At 45.2% G+C, this 19,245-nt stretch overlaps 1 protein-coding gene across 1 annotated transcript in view; it reads right to left on the bottom strand.

Annotated features, from left to right (window-relative positions):
- Nucleotides 1–19,245, bottom strand: part of TECTA (tectorin alpha) — a gene marked incomplete at both ends in the record, with an annotated part of 117,270 nt that overhangs the window by 2,256 nt on the left and 95,769 nt on the right. The window contains 9 exons of the mRNA XM_081122727.1: nt 1,484–1,571; nt 2,618–2,780; nt 6,644–6,892; nt 7,342–7,505; nt 8,433–8,635; nt 9,789–9,899; nt 12,626–12,906; nt 14,441–14,727; nt 16,438–16,821. Of these exons, the coding sequence (XP_080978853.1) occupies nt 1,484–1,571; nt 2,618–2,780; nt 6,644–6,892; nt 7,342–7,505; nt 8,433–8,635; nt 9,789–9,899; nt 12,626–12,906; nt 14,441–14,727; nt 16,438–16,821 (1,930 nt within the window). The remainder of the gene's footprint in view (nt 1–1,483; nt 1,572–2,617; nt 2,781–6,643; nt 6,893–7,341; nt 7,506–8,432; nt 8,636–9,788; nt 9,900–12,625; nt 12,907–14,440; nt 14,728–16,437; nt 16,822–19,245) is intronic.

Genomic DNA, 19,245 nt, shown 5'->3' with positions numbered 1-19,245 from the left:
TCCACAACAGGACAGTGCACACAGCCCACACAGGGGAGTACCTAGAAGGCCCAGCTCAGGTGACTGGGGAGGCTGAGCCACTGGACCCTACAAGACACCTACCACACAAAGCCACTCTACAAATTCCAGGAGACAGAGCAGCTCTACCTAATACACAGAAACAAACACCTGGAAGCAGCCAAAATGTGGAGGCAAAGAAACATGTCACAAAAGAAAGAACAGAAAAATCTCTAGAAGAGGAACTAAAAGATAGATCCAAGCAAGCTAACAGATACAGAGTTCAGAATTTTGTTTATAAGGATGTTTAAGCAGACTATTAGGGAAATAACTGAGAAACCAATAACATTATAAAGTACCAATTTGAAATGAAGGCTACACAAACTGAAATGAAGAATAATTTACAGGGAATCAACAGTAGAGTAGAGGATGCTGAGAATCAAATCATCAATTTGGAATGTTAGGAAACAAAAAACACCAAACCAGAAGAACAAAAAGAAAGAAGAATCCAGAAATATGAAGATAGTATAAGGAGCCTCTGGCACAACTTCAAGAGGCCCAGCATTCATATTATTGGGATACCAGAAGGGGAAGAAAGAGAGCAAGAAATTGAAAACCTATTTGAAAAAATTAATGACAGAAAACTTCCCCTACCTGGGGAAAGAAATAGTCTTATAAGTCCAGGAAGCACAGAGGGTCCCAAACAAGAGGAACCCAAAGAGGCCCACAGCAAGACACATCATAATGAAAATGCCAAAGGTTAAAGTCAAAGAATCTTAAAAGCAGCAAGAGAAAAGCAGTTAGTTACCTACAAGGGAGCATTCATACGACTGTCAGCTGATTTCTCAACAGAAACTTTGCAGGCCAGAAGGGAGTGGCAAGAAATATTCAAAGTGATGAAAAACATGGAACTACAACCAATATTGCTCTATCCAGCAAAGCTATCATTTAGAATTGAAGGTCAGATAAAGAGCTTTACAGATAAGAAAAAGCTAAAGGAGTTCATCACCCCCAGACCAGCACTACAGGAAAAGTTGAAGGGTCTTCTTTAAGAAGCTAATGAACAAAAGAATCTGATGAACTAAATAGATCCAGAGACACTGACACAGGCAACAGACGATCATATTTCAGAGGAAAGAAGGAAGGGGGGTGGAGGGTGGGAAGAGATTAACCAAAGAAGTTATATGTATATATGCATAACCCATGGACACAGTCAGTAATGGGGTGAAGTCCTGGGGAGGGGGTGGGAGTGAAGTGGAGGGGGTCAACTGGGGGGAAAAATGGGACACCTGTAATACTCTCAACAATAAAGATAAATTAAAAAAAGAAAAAAATGAAAAATATTTCATTATGGAATTCGGCAGTCTTCTCAAACTAGTATTATTCACCAGATTCACATTACAGGTGAAACGCAGGCAAGAGTTCCCTCAAGCCTTCCAATCCCATAGTTTTAATAATTTTAGCGTGTTTTAGGAAACATACATACTTTTTCTCCTAATAGGTCCCACTGAAATGATCTGTTCTTTAGGTTCTTTGGTATAATCTGTGGCAATCCTGGAATTTTGTGGGCAATTCTGAAAGACAGAACACCAGGGGAAAATTTCACACAATTAAGATAACTTTTCTTCACCATGTTTCCACCTCCAAAGAGACAGTGGCTCCAGCCTTGAGTACTACCCCTGTCCTCATTAATTAGCCCAGTGCCTTCTCCATCTCGGGCCCACTGGGACTCTGTACTTTATGTTGAAGAGGATCGGGTGCATTCTCCACACGAGGCTCGTTCCTGGGAATGAGGATTGCTGTGTCTCATCAGACACTAATGTATGCAGCAGCGTGTTGAAGAAGTTCTGGCTATAGCTCACATCTCAATTTTGCAAATATGGGGTAAGCAGAAAGCTGGAATGTTAAAGGTTAGGAGCCAGTGCAATAAACTCTTAGTGACATTAGCCATATGTAGTGGGGAATACATCTGGTGTGGGAGAGGGGATGGGTTTGTCACTCCTCCTACCAGTCCTTTCAGAGCCTCAGGCCCTAGTATGACTCTGGGTGGCCTGTAGGACAATCCCTATCTAAGAACACCTGATAAAGTGCATCCTGAGCCCAGGAGTTTGCTTCTACAGTGGAAGGGAGCTTGGCCCCACTGTTCACTTCAGATTCAGGTGACCTGGCTCCTTAATACTCCAGTACAGTAGGTCTCAGATGGGCTGCTTTTGCTCCCAGGGGTCAACTGGCAATGTCAGGAGACATTTTTGGGAGTTGCTGCTGGGTGGGGTTGCTACTAGCATCTAGTGGGTAGAGGCCAGTGAAGCTGCTAAATGTCTTACAATGCACAGAACAATCCCCACTCAAAGAATAATTTGACCCAAAATGTCAGTAGTGGCAAGGTTTGAGAAGCCCTAATCTAGTGTCAATGACAGATGGACATTTCAGAGGTAGAGCAGTCAGTGGACATCATTCCACTGTGTTCTCTCCCCAGAGGTGTCTGCCGCTCCCAAGCATCTGAGGACGATCCCAATTCAGCCCCCTCCAGGTGCTGTGAGACCTAAACAACCCGAGGGAGTCACACTGACGCTGGGCAGTGAGAAATAAGGCTGTGCACGTGCTTCCCAAGTCTACTTACTATTTTACAGGAGTACTTTTCTGAATCACAGAGTGACACTGCGCAGTGAAGGTGGACCTCGTCGTAGTCCCCGATGAACTTGAAGACGGTGACATGGAAGCGGCAGGTCAGGGAGACGCCGTTCTCCTCGATGCCAATGGTGTTGTCTTTAATGTTCTGACACCTATTCAGAAAAGTTATACTTCTGCTTCTTGTTTCATCTTCATATAAAACCAGCATAAACAGTAAAAATGCATTTGCACTTGAAAGTGACCTCTGGATTGTGTGGGTTTATCATTTATTACCACTCCCTTATATTTACATAGTTTGTTTTAAAAGCATTCAAATAGCACCTCAAATCAGTACCCTAACTGCAACTAAGAACAAAATGATGGTGGGAGGAGCTGTTTCCTTCTGCTTCAGGTTCCCAAGCTGCTCCCTCACAATGGTGCGCTACTGATCTCCATTTAACACACGCAACATTGCTTCTTCCTTATGTTCTTCAGTTAACTATCAGTTTGGGAAAGAGCTCCTGATTCTAACGCTGCCGGGAATCCTCCCACAGTGTGAAACAGGTGGAGCTGAGGAAAAGAAAGTCCGGGACGAGCTGAACTGTTCTGAAGCAGGGCCAGCCTCCTCTCACCTCCCGGCTCCTGGCGGGGTGACCGCGGCAGCCCTCCCTCAGGCACAGACATCTTGCCTCCACCGCTTGGAGTCCCCCAAGTGTTCAGGGTTTTTCACGTGTCCCCGCCTGCAAGTCCTTCTGCGGTTCCTCACATGCACCACTCACGCTCCTTCTCCAACACCGGTCTAGGGCTCCCTCCTTGATAAACATTCCCCAGCCCTGCCCTGACCAGGCAGAAAAAAGTGGCTTCTCCTGGCTTGCCAAGAGCGCCCCGCTGAGCCCCTAGAGTGCACGGGTCACCACAGCCCTCGCTGCGTCTGCAGTGCACTGCGTGCACGCTGGACCTTTGTTGCACATGTGAATTCCAGAAGGATGAACCTGCTGCGTGGCCAAGGGTGGCTCTTAGGGTTTAAGAAGTTCTTTAAAATGATAAAGATAAAAGGGTGACTCGTTTCCTCATGTTTCCTTTCCCTAGCCCACAGAATTAAATAACTTAGTTAACAGAATTATAAATTGAAACAATCCTTCAGCATTCCCACACCCATTACATTTTGTAATTAGTCTTCAAGGCAATAGTTTCTTCAATGCTTTGACACAAAAACTTGTTAGACTATTTCTTGTCACTCTTACTCATTTGAATAATCTGAATTGGCTAAAGATTCTAAAATATTCATAGCCCTTGATCTTCAGGCCCTTCCCTCTTAATCAGACCCCCAACTATCACAGATTCTTGAAGTTTAGGTATCAGAAAAACATGGAGCAGAAGGAAGGGGCCCAGGGAAGGGGAGACAGGCTGTCTGTGTGCTGCCTTAGTGTGAGCAATGAGCCACGCATGGGAACTCTGTCCACTCTCAGAGGAAAACTGTCCTTTCCTCTGTCTAGGCACGAGAAGAGGAGAGAGAAGTGCCTTGCATGTCCCCAAGCTTCTTTCTGAGTCACTAACAGAGGCTGGTGCCGTCTTCCCCCCACACAGCTGGGAGGAACAATGACCCCTCAAAATTCTTCAGTGAACCCACTTTGTTGCTCATTCATTCAGCACTGAGCATTGTTTTTCATGCAAGTTCACTGGGAAAAAACAATATCCAAGGTCAGAAGGACTCATGAATTAAAATTGTCCCACATGACAAAATCCCTTTACGTCCAATAACAGTTTAATTTGAAGGCCTTTATCCAGACCCTGGAAGAAGCTGAGATTTATGAACATGCTCACTTGCTCACGCCCCCTCTTGGGGTCAATTCTATTAACTCCTGTTTTAAAAATGCTTAATGTCAGAGGGACCTTTAAAGGAGGCAGAAGCCATATCACCTGGGTTTGCATTTGATGATGGCCCAGATTTTAGCCCTTTCAGCTGGGAAAGGACTATGACAGGGGAGGGAAGAGAAATGGAGAAAGAACAGAGATGTTAGCCTGAGTGCCTCTGCCTGCAGGGTGCATGGTCACCAAGTCTTTCCCTTGGCCTCTGAAGAAGCTAGAAACCAATTCAGAAAGTGAAATGCCTGAGTGAGACTTCTGCTGAAAATCTCACAATATGCCTCAGCAACCCAAGCCACAAGCCGTGCCTGGCAGTGTGTCCTGATACCTGGAAGGACCCTTCCTCCTCCCCTTGCTGGTTGGGCAGCCTTGGGTTACCTGTATACCTAACCTCTCTGAGCCTGTTTCATCTGCAAAACAGTGGCTTTTTAGTGTTTGTCTGCCCAGACCACACCCTTCTTTTGAGGAACCATTCCCAACCTTAAAGCTAATTCGATATGGCATGCACAGCACCCCCGACCACCCCATGGTGCTGACCCAGGACACCCTCCCCACATCTAGCACAAGAAACACTTTAAGGTGAAGAGTCTGAGAAAATGGCAGAAGCAGGAAAGTCATCCTGACTTTCTCCCTGACCCTTTTCACCTGAAACAGGTCATAAAGCCTTCATGTGAGAGGTATCCCCTGTCCCCCCGCCCGAGGGAAGGAGCATCCTTACCCCAAAGACAAAAGGACTCAGAGAAGAACATGAACAAACAGGTCACTACAACCACTTTATACTCTGGACTGTCATATTGCTCCATGACTGTTCATAAAACACCCAGGTCTAACCATTTCTTTGGGTCTTAATTTCCCTTAATGAAGGCTCCTGTGTCACATAAAACTTTTATTAAATAAATTATGAAACTTTTCTTCTGTTAACCTTTGTCTGTTTAATTTTTAGACCCAGTCCAGGAGCCTAAGAGGGTGAAGGAGAACTCGATCCTCCTCAACACCAGATTTCACGTTGCCTCATCCCCTCCAGACAAGAAGCGGTGATCCAAGAAGGCTCACCTGGTTCCTTCCTGGGAGCCCCTGAAATGGGGTTGGATCAATGCTGTAGGGATGGGAGTCCAGGATTGCCAGTGTCTAACAAGGTTAACCAGAGACACAGAGACAGACAAAGACAAGGGACAGAGCGAGGGAAGGAGACTGTGACAGCATCTGGCCCCCTGGATCCGGTCATCCCCGAGGCCACATCCACTCCTGGATTTTGTTTTTGTGATTATTAAATGCCTTGTTTTTTGCATAAGCTACTTTGAATTGGTCTCTACCACATCTAATAGAAAAATATTTGATTAATCAGTCATCTGCTATAAGAATTACTGTATTAGGGAAATGTTCTAAAATTAGATTATGGTGATGGTTCCACTCTTGTAAATTTACTAAAAATCGTTGAATTTTACACTTAAAGCAAGTACATTTTATTACATATAAATTATGTTTGCAATAAAACTTAAAAAAATTAGTAAACACTAATTTAAAAGAATTAAAAAACACTGCTTTGACACTGTTTTTAAAAAAAATAAAGATAATTATCATTATTGTTGTTTGATCTGTAGTCTTTTCTTCTTTATTCATTCAATAAATTTTGTTTCATAACCACTATATTTCAGAAAATATACTAGGTGCTGGGTATATAGTGGAGAGTAAAAAGAAACTCTTTGATTTGATCGCCTATCATTGTAATTATTTTATAATTTTAATAGATGTCCTAGTCATCTTTAGTTATTCTCATTACATTCTTTCATTTGCAGATGATCCACATTTCTCTCAAGTTGAAATTTAAAGTAGGCAGGATAGAATCCTCTCTTTGATCACATTGAGAATATATTTGTAGTTAATGCCGTATGGACTTGGGGATCTAGCAGTAAATTGCTGGATTTAACAGTAAATTGCTGTGACTTTGAGCAAATTGCTTGCTCTCACTAAGCCTAAGCCTTCTCACCATAAAGAAAGGCTTCTGACATCAATCTTATAGGTTGTAACGAGAATTTGACAGTTCATGGATGCAAAATGCTGGCCCTGTAGGTAGTCAACAAATATCAGTTCCTACTCCCTTCTCCAAAAAGTGGTGTAGACTAATATTATAGTGAAGGCTCCGAGACCATCCTTGGTGGAGGCTACGCACCCTTCCTCAATGATGAAGTACCGGAGTTTGTCATTGCTGTCGCGGGAGGGTGTGGCATAACATTTGTTCAGCGTCAGGATCAAATGTGTGGCATCAGCTCCAACCACAAAGACCCCAACATACAGCACATCTCGCGTTGTCAACACCACTTCGCCCTGGCGATAGGGATGCTTGTAGGAGGCATTCTTGTAGAGCGCCATCTTGGTGGTGAAGCTGCCTTCTTGGGTTGGAACTGTCAGGTTAATGACACTAAGAGGGAAAAAATCATGAGGCAGGGAACCCCAAACAATTATATTTATTAAGTTACCTACCATTACCTAGCTGAAAATACAGAGAGAAGGCAAAGCAGATAGTAGTCAAGTCTAAGGCTGCACTGTCCAAAATGGTACCCATTAGCCACATGTGGCAATTAAAATTATATTAAGTCAAAATGCAATTCCTCAGCAACCCCAGCCACACTTCCAGGGCCAATAGCCACATATAGATATTGCATTGGAGAGTACAGATGTAGAACATTTCCATCATTATAGAAAGTTTTGTTGAATAGGGCTAGTCTAAGGCAGAAAGTAAGATGCAGATGTTTACCTATGAATTATTTTCCCCTAGTGCTTCAAAGACAAAAGCTAGCAATTTTGATTATGCTAACCTTAACTGTCAGCAAACAGACAAGCAATGTTCACAGCCCGCCAACTCTTTACCTTAGCATGGGCTTCACAACAGAGTCTAAGGAGATCTTGATATCCAGCTCGTAAGCACATGAAAACTCCACGTTGATTGTCCTGTCCCTGGTGATGATGTTGCCAGTGTTGTTGGCACTTTCTATCCAGATTGTGTTCTTATACATGATATGAGTGCCATTAGACTGCAGAGCAAAGGGAGGTCAGAGAGCATTAAACCTGGGAGTGAGGGTGTGGCTTGCATTTCAAATCCATGCTCTGAAAGTGGAGAAATGGCTTCATTTCATACACACCCCGGAGGCCAGTATAAATCAGTATGGAGCTACCCCAGCGTTTACTAAAAAAGTATTACAATCGATGTCAACAGCATCCTTCAGTCTGACAACCTCGGACGCCCACAGAGGGTGATGTCATGAATTCTAACTACAAACAGCCCCAGTCTCTCTGGGAGTCCGAGCAGGGGCAGCATGAAATGCTGCCATCAGGAGGTAATATAAGTCGTCTTTTTCAACTCTTAATTGGAAATCTCTCCTCTGCCAAGTCTTTACCAGGCATGCTCCCAGTACCAAACTGAACAAACGTGGCTTCACTGTACTCCTTTTCTCCCTGATCAAAGTGTTGATAAAAAGTTATCAAAAAGCCAAAACAACAACAAACATAGACACCAACAGCAGGAGGAAGAGGAGAGGCTTTGCTAGGCTGAGAACTGGATAATCTGACACCAAAAGGTGAGGCCCTGCTGCATTTCTCTTAAACGGAGTCTGGGACATGCTCATCCCTGAAATGCTAAACCCGCTGTGTTTACCTATAACAACCACCGCAGGGTAAGAGAGGGGACAACATTTTGTCAACACCCAGGACAAAGGATGACAGCAGGCAGAGCAAACCAGGGAAAGAAGCCTGTCACCTCTTGTGCTCTTCCAGCCGTCAGTCCCTGAGCACTAAGTACTCACTGTCCCTATGTCTTTCATTTCCTACATGTCTTCTGCTGTTTTCCAAGGAGGATACTTCTAATAGGACCACCCTGAAGTTGGTTTTAAGGACAATCAATGTGCAAACACCTGGACAGTTAGAACCTCTGCCAGGTGCTCCTTCTGGTCCCAGTGTCTCACCTGTACAATGTTTCCACAATTCCCTTTGGTGTTGTTGATCTGAAAGGAGATAAAGTCCTCCCCTTCGATGCCAGTGCACTGTCTGTCATTGATCCTCACACCCTCTCTCTCAAAGCCAAGCTGGAAGAGTTTGCACTTAGATATGGACACTTCCATCTGGGACGCCTTGCAGGTCACCTCTGCGTCAATGATGTCATGTGAGTCTGTGGGAACAGTTATTACGAAAGTCAAGTGAGTGGGGGTTGGCCTTGCTGCAGAGGTCGGGGTGAGGCATCCATTGCAGTTTCCTTTGGAAAAGGCTGATAATCTGCACAATGGCTGTGGCATTTCCAACTCAGCTTTGCTCAAATCAAATGAGTACATGAATGCATTCAAAGCAATAACCGGTACACTGTAGAGCCTTTTTTAAAAGAAGAAAATACTAATGAAATGTCTTTTCTTTGTACACCCAGAGCTTCCCCCCACTTTGGTGGTAGCTGCTTTTCCATAAGCTTTGCACTGCATCTGGCTCTCTGGAGCTTGGCTAAGGAAACTGGCCCAAGTGAGAGCAGCACTGGCCAGGCCACCCGAGGCCCCAGCTTAATCCCTGGTGAGCACTAGGAGCTTGTCTTTGACCCAGTGATGCACCAATTGACATTCTCTGTGAGTACATAAGCACATGTAGAGAATAGAGAAACATCTTATCTGCTCAGATGAAGCACTGAACAGCACATGCTGTCCCCTCTCTGGAGCCTGAGTCCATTTGGCTTTCGCAGTCTCACGTTAATTTAGCAGGTGCCTTCCAGTTCCTTGGTTCAGGCGGGGGTGGGGAGCTGGGAGGCAAGGCAGCTGCCTTCCCGAGACATCCGGGGTGTGCTCTGACTGCAGGACTGTAGTCAGGGCAGGACTTGGAGTCCACATGGTTAGTCTGCTTCACACATTTCAGTTGTTTCTTTGGGACCCACCTAAACCTGGGGCCAGGTAAAGCTGCTGTAAAGCGTGTTACAGCCCCTGGCACTCTTGCCCTGATCCTTTCAGGTTTTCGTCAAACGTCCTTACTTCCCTGTAAGTCCTGAAGAGCATTTTGGAGCTCTCTAATGTTGAACGTGGCCCGATGGAGTGGCTGATGCCACTACGCACACATTTTTGTTATGATGTACTGCACAGTGCTCTGAGGAAGTGAACACTAGCCCACTCTGAAGTGGCCAGGTGGCTTCCTTGTTCTGATTAAATAATGGGCAAAGCTTTGCTATTTTGGTTTCTAACCTACAGTGTGAGACATATGGGCTGCAGTCCTGGAGCTTTCCTACGTGGCTGCCAGGCCTCTCCCATTGGGCCTGTTTGGGTGGCAGGGGTGGGGTGGCAGGTGTCACTCACTGTTTCCATAGGGGGGCGGCTCGATGCAACCACACAGCTCTCCTCCATTGTCCAGCTCACAGGTTCGGTTGGGACAGTCTGCCCCCACACAGGGATCTTCAACCACTCCTGCTAAAAAGGAAAACAAACAGAAACACACACAACTTGATTTTCACACCAACACACAGTAGCATGTGGTTACACTCTGGATTTGCCACTTGAATGGAACTGGATGGTCAGAGAGCAGCCACCAATTAACATATAGGGCAACCTTCCAGAAAATACTGACAACAGCTAGAAACTGGGCCCCTGCTATGGGCCCGACACTGTGCTTAATGCTTTAGTTGCATTGTCTCCTCCAACCCTCACAGATGCTCTGTGAGCTAAGAATTGTAATCCCATTTCACAGCTGAAATTTGCCCCAGGTTATGCCCAGGTGGAGCTAAGTGGTAAATGGGATGCACAGGTAACCTCAACTGCCAACATACACCAGGATCGAATCTTCCTGAGTCATTTATTTCTATATTCCCAACACCCAGTCACCCCATAGCAGGTGCTTAACAAATATCTTTCAAGAAAGACAATTTTAGGGCCAGTAAGTTCCCTTAAACCAAGATTTCTTAGTCTTTTTGATTCATGGTCCACCTTTCCCATAAGCTTCTATTTAATTGTATAAAAACAGATAAACCAAAAACTTACACACAACTCACAAGCATTGACTCAGGTTAATGGTACTGTTTTGCCAAGAGGGTAAAACTATAAGTAAAATATAAATGTATGTGAACTGTCACCATTATCACATGAACATTTCTGCAGCAGAGGGGTCCACAGGCCACCCTCAAGTTCACTAATGACTTAGTCTGAAATCACTAATTCAGATACTTTCCTTTGAGACACTTCTTTAAAGAATCTCTCTCCCTACCCAGATGTAATACTTCTTCTGTTCATCCTGGTACATGACAGTGAGAGCTAAAGAAACAGCTGTCCAGCCCGGCTGGTGTGGCTCAGTGGGTGAGCACGGACCTCTGAGGCCAGAGGATATGGTTTGATTCATGGTCAGAGCACATGCCCAGGTTTCAGGCTCGATCCCCAGTGGGGGCGTGCAGGAGGCAGACAAGCAATGATTCATCGTTGATGTTTCTATCTCTTTCCCTCTCCCTTCCTCTCTCTGAAATCAATAAAGACATATTTAAAAATGAAAGAGAAACAACAACTGTCCATCCCAGTGTGAGTGTAACAATGACAATGAAACAGAGATGGAGCCGTCCCAGAGCTGCAGACACCTCTCCTGGTGCAGCTGCTCCCTGAGAAGTCCCTAACTGTAACCGGTGGGGTACAGTGGCGGCCTCACATCGCCTTGTCTGAATCCTGGAGACTGAAGGAAAGCCTCAGCATCATTTAAAAGGCCTGTTCACTGGCCCAGTATGCTCAGTCCCTCACACAATGCCAAGCACACAGCAGCCCTCAGTAGGTGTTACAGTTAATGAACACAACACGAACACAGCCCAGAGCATAAGAGGAAGAAGGTGCTGAGGCTACAGCCACAGGAAGAAAAAACCTGCCCTAAAATGTGGAGGCCCATCTGCCAAGTGGCAAATAAGATATGCCCTATTCAGAGGAGCTTCTGAGGTTAAAAGCAAAAACCAATGTTTTCTTAAAACTTCCAAACAATTTTAAAAGTTTAAAACAGTTAATTTTAAAATTAAAGTATTGCTTGTTAACACAACATATTAAAGTTATCGAACAAAGCATTTCTGTTCATCTCCAAAAGAGACTAGTAATTTTAAGAAATTCTGAAATCACTGAATGCATATTTTAATCCGCTACTTTGTTTCTGGTTTGGAACAAACTGTATTCCAATACTTGGTCAGGTTAAATCTTCAGGTTTCCCAAGGAGCATGCGCAGCCTTGGAGTGGGCCAGTTTTCACGGTGGCACCTGTGTGCGCATCGGGTTGGTGGTACGTGTTAGGGGACATGCACACATTCTGTTGGACACCATATCATACAACATTGGTGGGACAGAGTGACCACTTATGTATTTAGACACACATATATGTCTGTGGCAAATTTCTATATGTTTATATAATACAGATTTGTTCCATGTATATGATTAACATGGTAAGAAAATAAAGAGAATAATGGATATACATCAAATAATGTTTAGTACAGAAAAAATATAAGAATCCATAGGTCTTTATCACTAATATATACATAAAATCCCTTTATAATTCTAACCTCAGCTTCCTTTCACCCAGGCAGGTTCAGCCAGTTCAATTCCAACTCAACTTGCCACATACACTCCCTTTCTGGTGTGGGCTCTGACCCGCATCAAAGGAGCTGGTGATCAAGTGGGTGCCCCAGACTCTGTCCCTCTACCTCATAAGTCACTAAACAGGTACTCACTCAACCCAGAGAGCCTCATCTTCCCAAGGTGATGTTCCAAATTCTACAACTGGACAGGAGCTACAGGTGAGGGAGGCTCTGCTGGCAGCTCACCATCTTAATATTCCAACCCCGGAAGCAGCTCTATGGCGACCAGCCAGCCAAATGAGACAAAGCAATGCAACTGGCAAAGCTATTCTTTTTAAAAAAATATATCTTTATTGATTTCAGAGAGAGGAAAGGAGAGGGAGAGAGATAGAAACATCAATGATGAGAGAGTCAGTGATCAGCTGCTTCCTGCATGCCCCTAACTGGGGATCGAGCCCGCAACCCAGGCATGCGCCCTGACCGGGAATCAAACCCCGATCACCTCGATCCCAGGTCGACATTCAACCACTGAACCACGCCCAGCCGGGCAAAAAAGCTGTTATTTTAACTTAGAAAATAATCTGCAGAAATAAAATAATTCTCTTACAGCAATTCTCCTTCTCAATCCACTCAGTGCTGAGGATCCCAAAGGAACGGCAGGACTCTCCGTAGGCGGCCAGGGAGCCGCACAGCTGGAACTTCTTGTGGTTATAGCAGCCGTCCAGGTAACAGGACTCATAGAAGGGCAGGGGGTCAAGCAGCCCGTAGCAGGGCTGGAAGAAGCCCTTCATGTCCGTGAGCTTCAGGCAGTAGCCGTCGCCCTGCATCTTCTGGATGTGAACATTATCACACAGGGCCGCGTACTGGGAGAACTGCAGCTCGTTGCAGCTGGGGGCAAGAAGTCGGGTCAGACCAGGTGACGCAAAGACAGCCATCTGAGATCGCCCGTGAAAGGGAAGGCTATGTCTGTTACCTCTTTTGCTAACCAAGAAGTCAATGCACTACACTGACTCCAACACTAATTGGCTATGAGACCTTGGAAAAGTTAGGTAATTTCAATTGTTAATATCACTGTGAAAAGTGAGCATAAAATAAAATAATGAATTGGTAGCCAAGTGTCAGACAAAAGGTAAATATTGACATAACAATTATTAACCTTTGATATAATTGACTGATATAATTGATACAATAACCATAAACAAGTATTGATATAACAAATAACAATAACTACTATAATAGTAATGGCAGTGGGTAGAATTAAAGATTTGGAAGAGAGTACAGAAGCTTCTAAACCAGTTCCAGTTTAGCTATTAGAGAGCAGGAGCAAAGCCTTCACAAGAAGACTGATGTCAGGCTGAAAGCATTTATAAAAGAAGGAAGGCAAAGGAAGCTCAAACAGAGTCATAATTCCTCAGGAGGAGCTGAACCTTGCTCATCTTTGGAAGCCTCGGAATAGCTTAAATGTCCAAAGCTGTCAGTTTCTAACTGTGAGCTGAAAAAGTGATATTTTAGAGAGAGCATGAAATTAGGAATTCTGGAATCTGACCCGGCTCTTATAGGGCGTCCTCATGTAAATCGTTCTGCTCTGGTCTCCATTTCAGCCAGAAAAGAAAGAGACTGGACAAGATATTGCCCAAGGTTCTTTCCAGCTCTGAACCCCGTAATTAAAAGGATTGTCTATTTCAGTTTACCTGCAGAAGGGTCAAAAAGGGTTTGAAGCTTCATTTCCACATCTGGATATTTAGCTGATGTTTGGCACGTTAAAGCACAAGGGGGTCGAGCCATTGTACAGACAAAATAATGTTGGGTAAGAGAAGAGTATCTGTAGATCCGGAAAGGTGGGACTATAATTTAGCAGCCCAGAAGGGTCCTAAATTAAACACATATGAAATAACTTTTTATAGCTCATTCTATCTAAGTTGGACAGTTAGGGCCTGACAATAACCTTGATGACTTCTATATTTAAAAAGGATTTTTTTTACTCCCACCAACTTCTACCTGCACAACCACAACCAAGCCTAGTAAAAGTCACAAACACACAATGGGACCCAGCCCTGGGGGGCAAGGGGTAGCCCTTTTTCTCCTGAGTCAGCTCTGAATCCCACCCCAACAGGGACTCAGGGCCCAGCTGGGCAGCTGGGGAAGGCTTCAGAATTTGAAGCCTGTGCAGACTCGGCTGTTTAGCTGAGGGCTGAATGGCATGAAAATTTAGAGTTATACCACCTAAGCCCAGTTTCTTCCTCTACCATTCAAGAAATTACTGAGGCCTCTGATATGTCTCTGTATCATGAAAACTCCATAGACTTTTGGCTCAGCTCTTTGCAGGAGAGGAAAATAATGTTATGGAAAATGCATTTTTTATGAACACCACCCACGGAAGTGGGAGGATTTGGGCCATGAGCCTAGTGGCTAAAATTCTCACCTCTTTTGCATGCCGTTGGTTTTCCAGCTCTGGGCCAGCACCACACTGCTCACCACTGGCTTTCCCCGCAAGGTCACATAGTCATCAGTTAAGTCTCCATTGAAGTTGCCACAGAGGCCACACACTTTGTTCTGCAGCCTCTCACTGATGCTGATTTTTATGACATTGAAGCCATTGTAGTATATCTGGATGTCAGGGCTGGTGTCAATCACCAGGAACCCCTCACTGCTGTAGATTTTGGTTGCCAACCCAGTTATAAATGGGACATTCACTTGTGTGCCATTCACCTATTGAAGAAAGTAAAAGTAGATGACCCTTAGAGCAGAGGTTGGCAAATGTTTACTGTAAAGGGCCAGAGTTAATATTTTATGATCTCTATTGCTACTCAATTCTAACCTCTTGGCAGGAAAGCAGCCCATAGACAAAATGTCACTGAGGCTGTGTTCCAATAAAGTTTTATTTACAAAAACAGGAAGCAAGTAAATTTGGCTAAATCCTGTAGTTTGCTGACCCCTGCTGCAGAGTTCAAGGACACTCACTCATCTTACTGTTCCCCCTAAGGAAGCAAAATATGAAGGCAGAGAGGTAAGAAAACATTAGAAAAATATGACCCACAGCAAATGGCTGGGTTTTTGTATAAAACTTTCCCAAGCATAAACCAATTACTGAAAATGAAATCAATCCTGTACTGAGGAGTGTCTAACATGGTTAAAATGAATCTGAGGATTCCTGCTATCTTTATTGTTTTCTTGCTGTTAATGCTCCAGCAGGAGGTCCACACCAGAGAGCTGAGAGGCACAGTGCTTTCTGCATTCATTTTCCTGCTTTCTAACAGTTTCTTCTTAGTCCCTAGGACAGGACATACCATGCTTTTCTTATACTTACAAAATACTTTTTTTCCACCTGCAGGTTATTAGTAAATTTTATTTCTTAAAAAATCAGAAGCCTTTTAAAAAATATGATTCTTTACTATTTTGTTACCTCGGGGTATTTTATTCCACAACAAGGTCAGTTTTGCTGTTAGGTGGTCACTTTCCCTTTCTAGCTCCTGGATTCTGAACCAATGCAGTTGTGTCCATGTGGGCCAATTTGCAAAAGGAATTGGGATGTCAAAAAACAGTAGAAGCTTTCACTGCAGTTAAAAGCCAATATAATTCAAACTCTTCCTTTTAAGCTTGTAAAATACAGCCAGTCTTTTGCCTAACTCTGGATACCAAGCTATTTGATGATTGTTAAAATAAAGATACGCTCAATTACGTAAGCTAATGATGGGAAGCAGATATACACAAAAACACTCAATTCCTCCACAAAATGTTCACGCATATGTCCTGGTCTATCTGTCCCTCCCTAGCTGTAATCAGAGCGCTGAGGTCTGACTCCATCCTTCAGGTCTCCCTGCGGCGAGCGGCCTGGTTTAACCGAGAGGCTGGGAGTCGCTGCCAGCAGCTCATCAGCACAGAGTCCCTTCTCCTGGGGAAGAGGTGCAGGAACCTGAGTCAGGGAGGCATGCTCCTTACGGGGGGGTGGGGAGGCCATCCATGTATTTATTTATACACATGTCTAAGATCCACAAGAAACCAGGCAGCTGTCCTAGGGAAGAGTTGACCCGTGAGAAATTCAGCACATCAGCCTGTGCTTTCCTGCAGGTGGCATGCCGTCATGGGCCCTCTAGCAGCAGGGCAGCCTCCTTCAGGTTTTTATTCAGATACCTGTGTTTTCAGGCAACTGCTTGCCTTCCCTCAGCTTCTGGAAAAGGTGGCAGAGATGAAAGAGCATGTCTTGGTGCAGGTGGGCAGCGCCAAGAATAATTTTAAAGGCTCATAAAACCAAGTGAGATGCTGTCGGAAACCGATGGAGAGCGAGGCCCGGCGGGGCCCGTCTCGCCCTGCGGGACCTCTGCACTCTACTCCTGCATCTGGTTCCCTGTGCGTGGCGCACGGGAGGCCACGACCCACGACCCCGCCCGGTCCTCGGGGCAGCCGCCCGCCCGCCGTCACCTTGACAGTGTTGCGGTCGCTGATGAGGATCTGCTCCTCGTTGATGTAGAAGTAGACGGGCGAGATGACGGTGAGGTTGGGCGCCGACCACTTGTCGAAGTTGATGATGAGCTGGAAGGAGATGTCGGGCAGCTTCTGGCAGATGGTGGAGAGCACGAAGGCGCAGTTGGCGGGGAAGCGCAGGAAGGCGCCGTCGAAGGTGCGGAAGACGCCGCCGCCGGCCGCCAGGCAGTAGGAGGTGCGCGTGCTGAAGCAGCCCCGCACGCCGTGGCGCAGCGCGCACTCCTCGCCCGACTTGCACTGGCGCGGGTCGCACTGGATCAGGTTGCGGCGGAAGCAGCGGCAGCGCCGCGTGCAGTCGCTGTTCCAGAAGAGCTGCTTGGGCTGCAAGAGAGGCGGCGCTGTTCCTCCACCGCGCCCCCGAGCGGCGGGACGGCGCCAGACGCGCCCGTCCCGCTCCCGGCAGCGGCCGCACCACGGCGGCCGAGTCCTCACCGGTTTCAGTCGAGAATGTGGGAACCGTTACGGCCGGACTGGGGAACTACTCACAGCCAGCCCGAATGCGCAGCTGTAAGAGGAACTGGGCGAAGAGCACGTATATTTGGGAAACATTATTCTAACAAGTACCAGTTCCATTTTAAGGATGCCGTTTAAATTCACCCAAGCATAATAAACTGGCCCTTCAGACCCTAAATATGTCAAAAGAAAGTGCTAACCAAACCTTATGATGAACCATTTTAACATTTCACAATGCTCAACACTCCAAACTTTTTTCTTGTATCTAGGTTACTTCTAATTTATTTCTGTTGCAAGCACCTCGTGTCTATGTGACTGAAGTGAGAGATCTAAGAAACACTGATGTTCCATGAAAGGGAAGCTTTGGGATAATGCCAACTGCATTTCAATCCAGCCTTGGCATGATATATGTGCCACCTTGAGGAGCACTACTAACCTCCCACACTCTCAGTTTGCTATCTCTAAATTGAAGATAATGTCTTGCAGGGCACTTCCTGATTCCAGTCCAGATGGCAGAATAGATACATGCTGTGCTCACCATTTCTCATCAAAATTACGTCTAAGTTATAGAACAACCGTCTTTGAGAACCACCTTAAGACTAGCTGAACAGATGTCCTATAACTAAGAATATAAAGAAGAGCCATGTTGAGACTGGAAGGAGGGGTGGAGACATGAAATTGACTGGTCCCATACTGTGTGACGGTTAAGAATCAGCAGGTATATCTTGGTTGTGGAAGTCTCCCCTGAGGAGTGAGGGGTTCCACCCCTACACTGGGTTCTTCAGCCCAGAGCACCAGTGCCAGGAAGAGGAGTCCCCACAACGTCTGACTATGAAAATCAGCTAAGACTCCATCCTGCCTTCCTCTTAAAGGGCCCAAGCAGAGCACAGATTCACTTGCTCAAGAAAACACATGCTAAGCTCTAGCAAAGGGACAAAAGCTCAAAAAGCATGTGGGACATATGGGGAGGAACTGAACTGTCCTACTTCAGGGAAAGGGCTGAAGGGGCAACTCTCTCTGGGGCTAAAGTGCCTGCTGTGCCAGGCACTCACCATTTGGGGGGAGGACTCACCATTGTTCCTATGTTGAGTCCTACCCCCAAATGAATGGCAGGTACCAAATCTGAGTCTCCATTAACCTGGCTAACACTGCTAGCTCATCACACCCCAGTCATTCTCTGAGACCCCACCCCATAGCAAGAAGGCCCCAGAACCAACATACCCAGTGGCCAATTTCAGACCACATTAGAGCAGCACCCAAGTAGCTCAACAAATACACACCCAAAGTGTGGGACTTAACAGGAACCAGAATCCCACTAAGGTGAATCCCACACAACAGCTTGTCTGCTCTTGTCACAGCCAGTCCTCACAGCAACTCAGCCATAGAGTCAATCCCACCCAATGACAGGCTAACAGCAATCAAGGGTCAACTAACAGGAGGGCACACACAACCCACACAAGGGACACCATGGAACACCCAGGTCAGGTGACTATGGACTTGCACCATTAGGCCACATGAGAAACCTATTACATAAAAACATTCTGCCAAGACTGGGAGATGAAGCAGATTTACCAGATTTGTAGAAACAAACACAGGGAGGTAGCCAAAATAAGGAGACAAAGAAAATGTCCCAAGTGAAAGAACAGAACAAAACTCACAGCCTACCAGGTACAGAGTTCAAAACAATGGTTATGATGCTCAATGAACTTAAGAAAAGAATAAATGAACTCAGTGAAACTAATACAAGTAAATAGAAACCGTAGAAAAGAAATGTCAGAAATGAAGAATAACAGAAATTAAGAATCCATTAGATGGAATCAACAGTAGATTAGATGAAGTGGAGGATCAAACCAGCAATCTGAAAGACAAGCAAGCAAAAAACAATCAGTATTACAGCAATTTGAAAAAAGAATTTTTAAAAAGTGAGGACAGTTTAAGGGACCTCTAAGATAATATCTGCATCATTGGGGCACCATAAAAGCCCAGGAAGTGCAGTGAGTCCGAAATAAGATGAACCCAAAGGGACCCACACCAGGAAACATATAATTAAAATACCAAAGGTTAAAGACAAAGAGAGAATTTTAAGAGCAGAAAGAGAAAAGCAGTTAGTTACCTACAAAGGAGCTCCTATAAGACTGTCAGCTGATTTCTCAACAAAAACATTGCAGGCCAGAAGAGATTCGCACAAAACAGTCAATGTGATGAAAAGCAGGACCTACAACCAAGATTACTCTACCCAACAAGGCTATGACTTAGAATTGATAGAGAAATAAGAGTTTCCCAGACCAGAAA

The sequence above is a fragment of the Miniopterus schreibersii genome, assembly GCF_964146895.1.
Source record: "Miniopterus schreibersii genome assembly, chromosome: 20".
In the NCBI taxonomy this organism is placed as follows: Eukaryota; Metazoa; Chordata; class Mammalia; order Chiroptera; family Miniopteridae; genus Miniopterus; species Miniopterus schreibersii.
The sequence above is the reverse complement of the archived record's forward strand: the minus strand, read 5'-3'. Positions and strand labels throughout refer to the sequence as shown.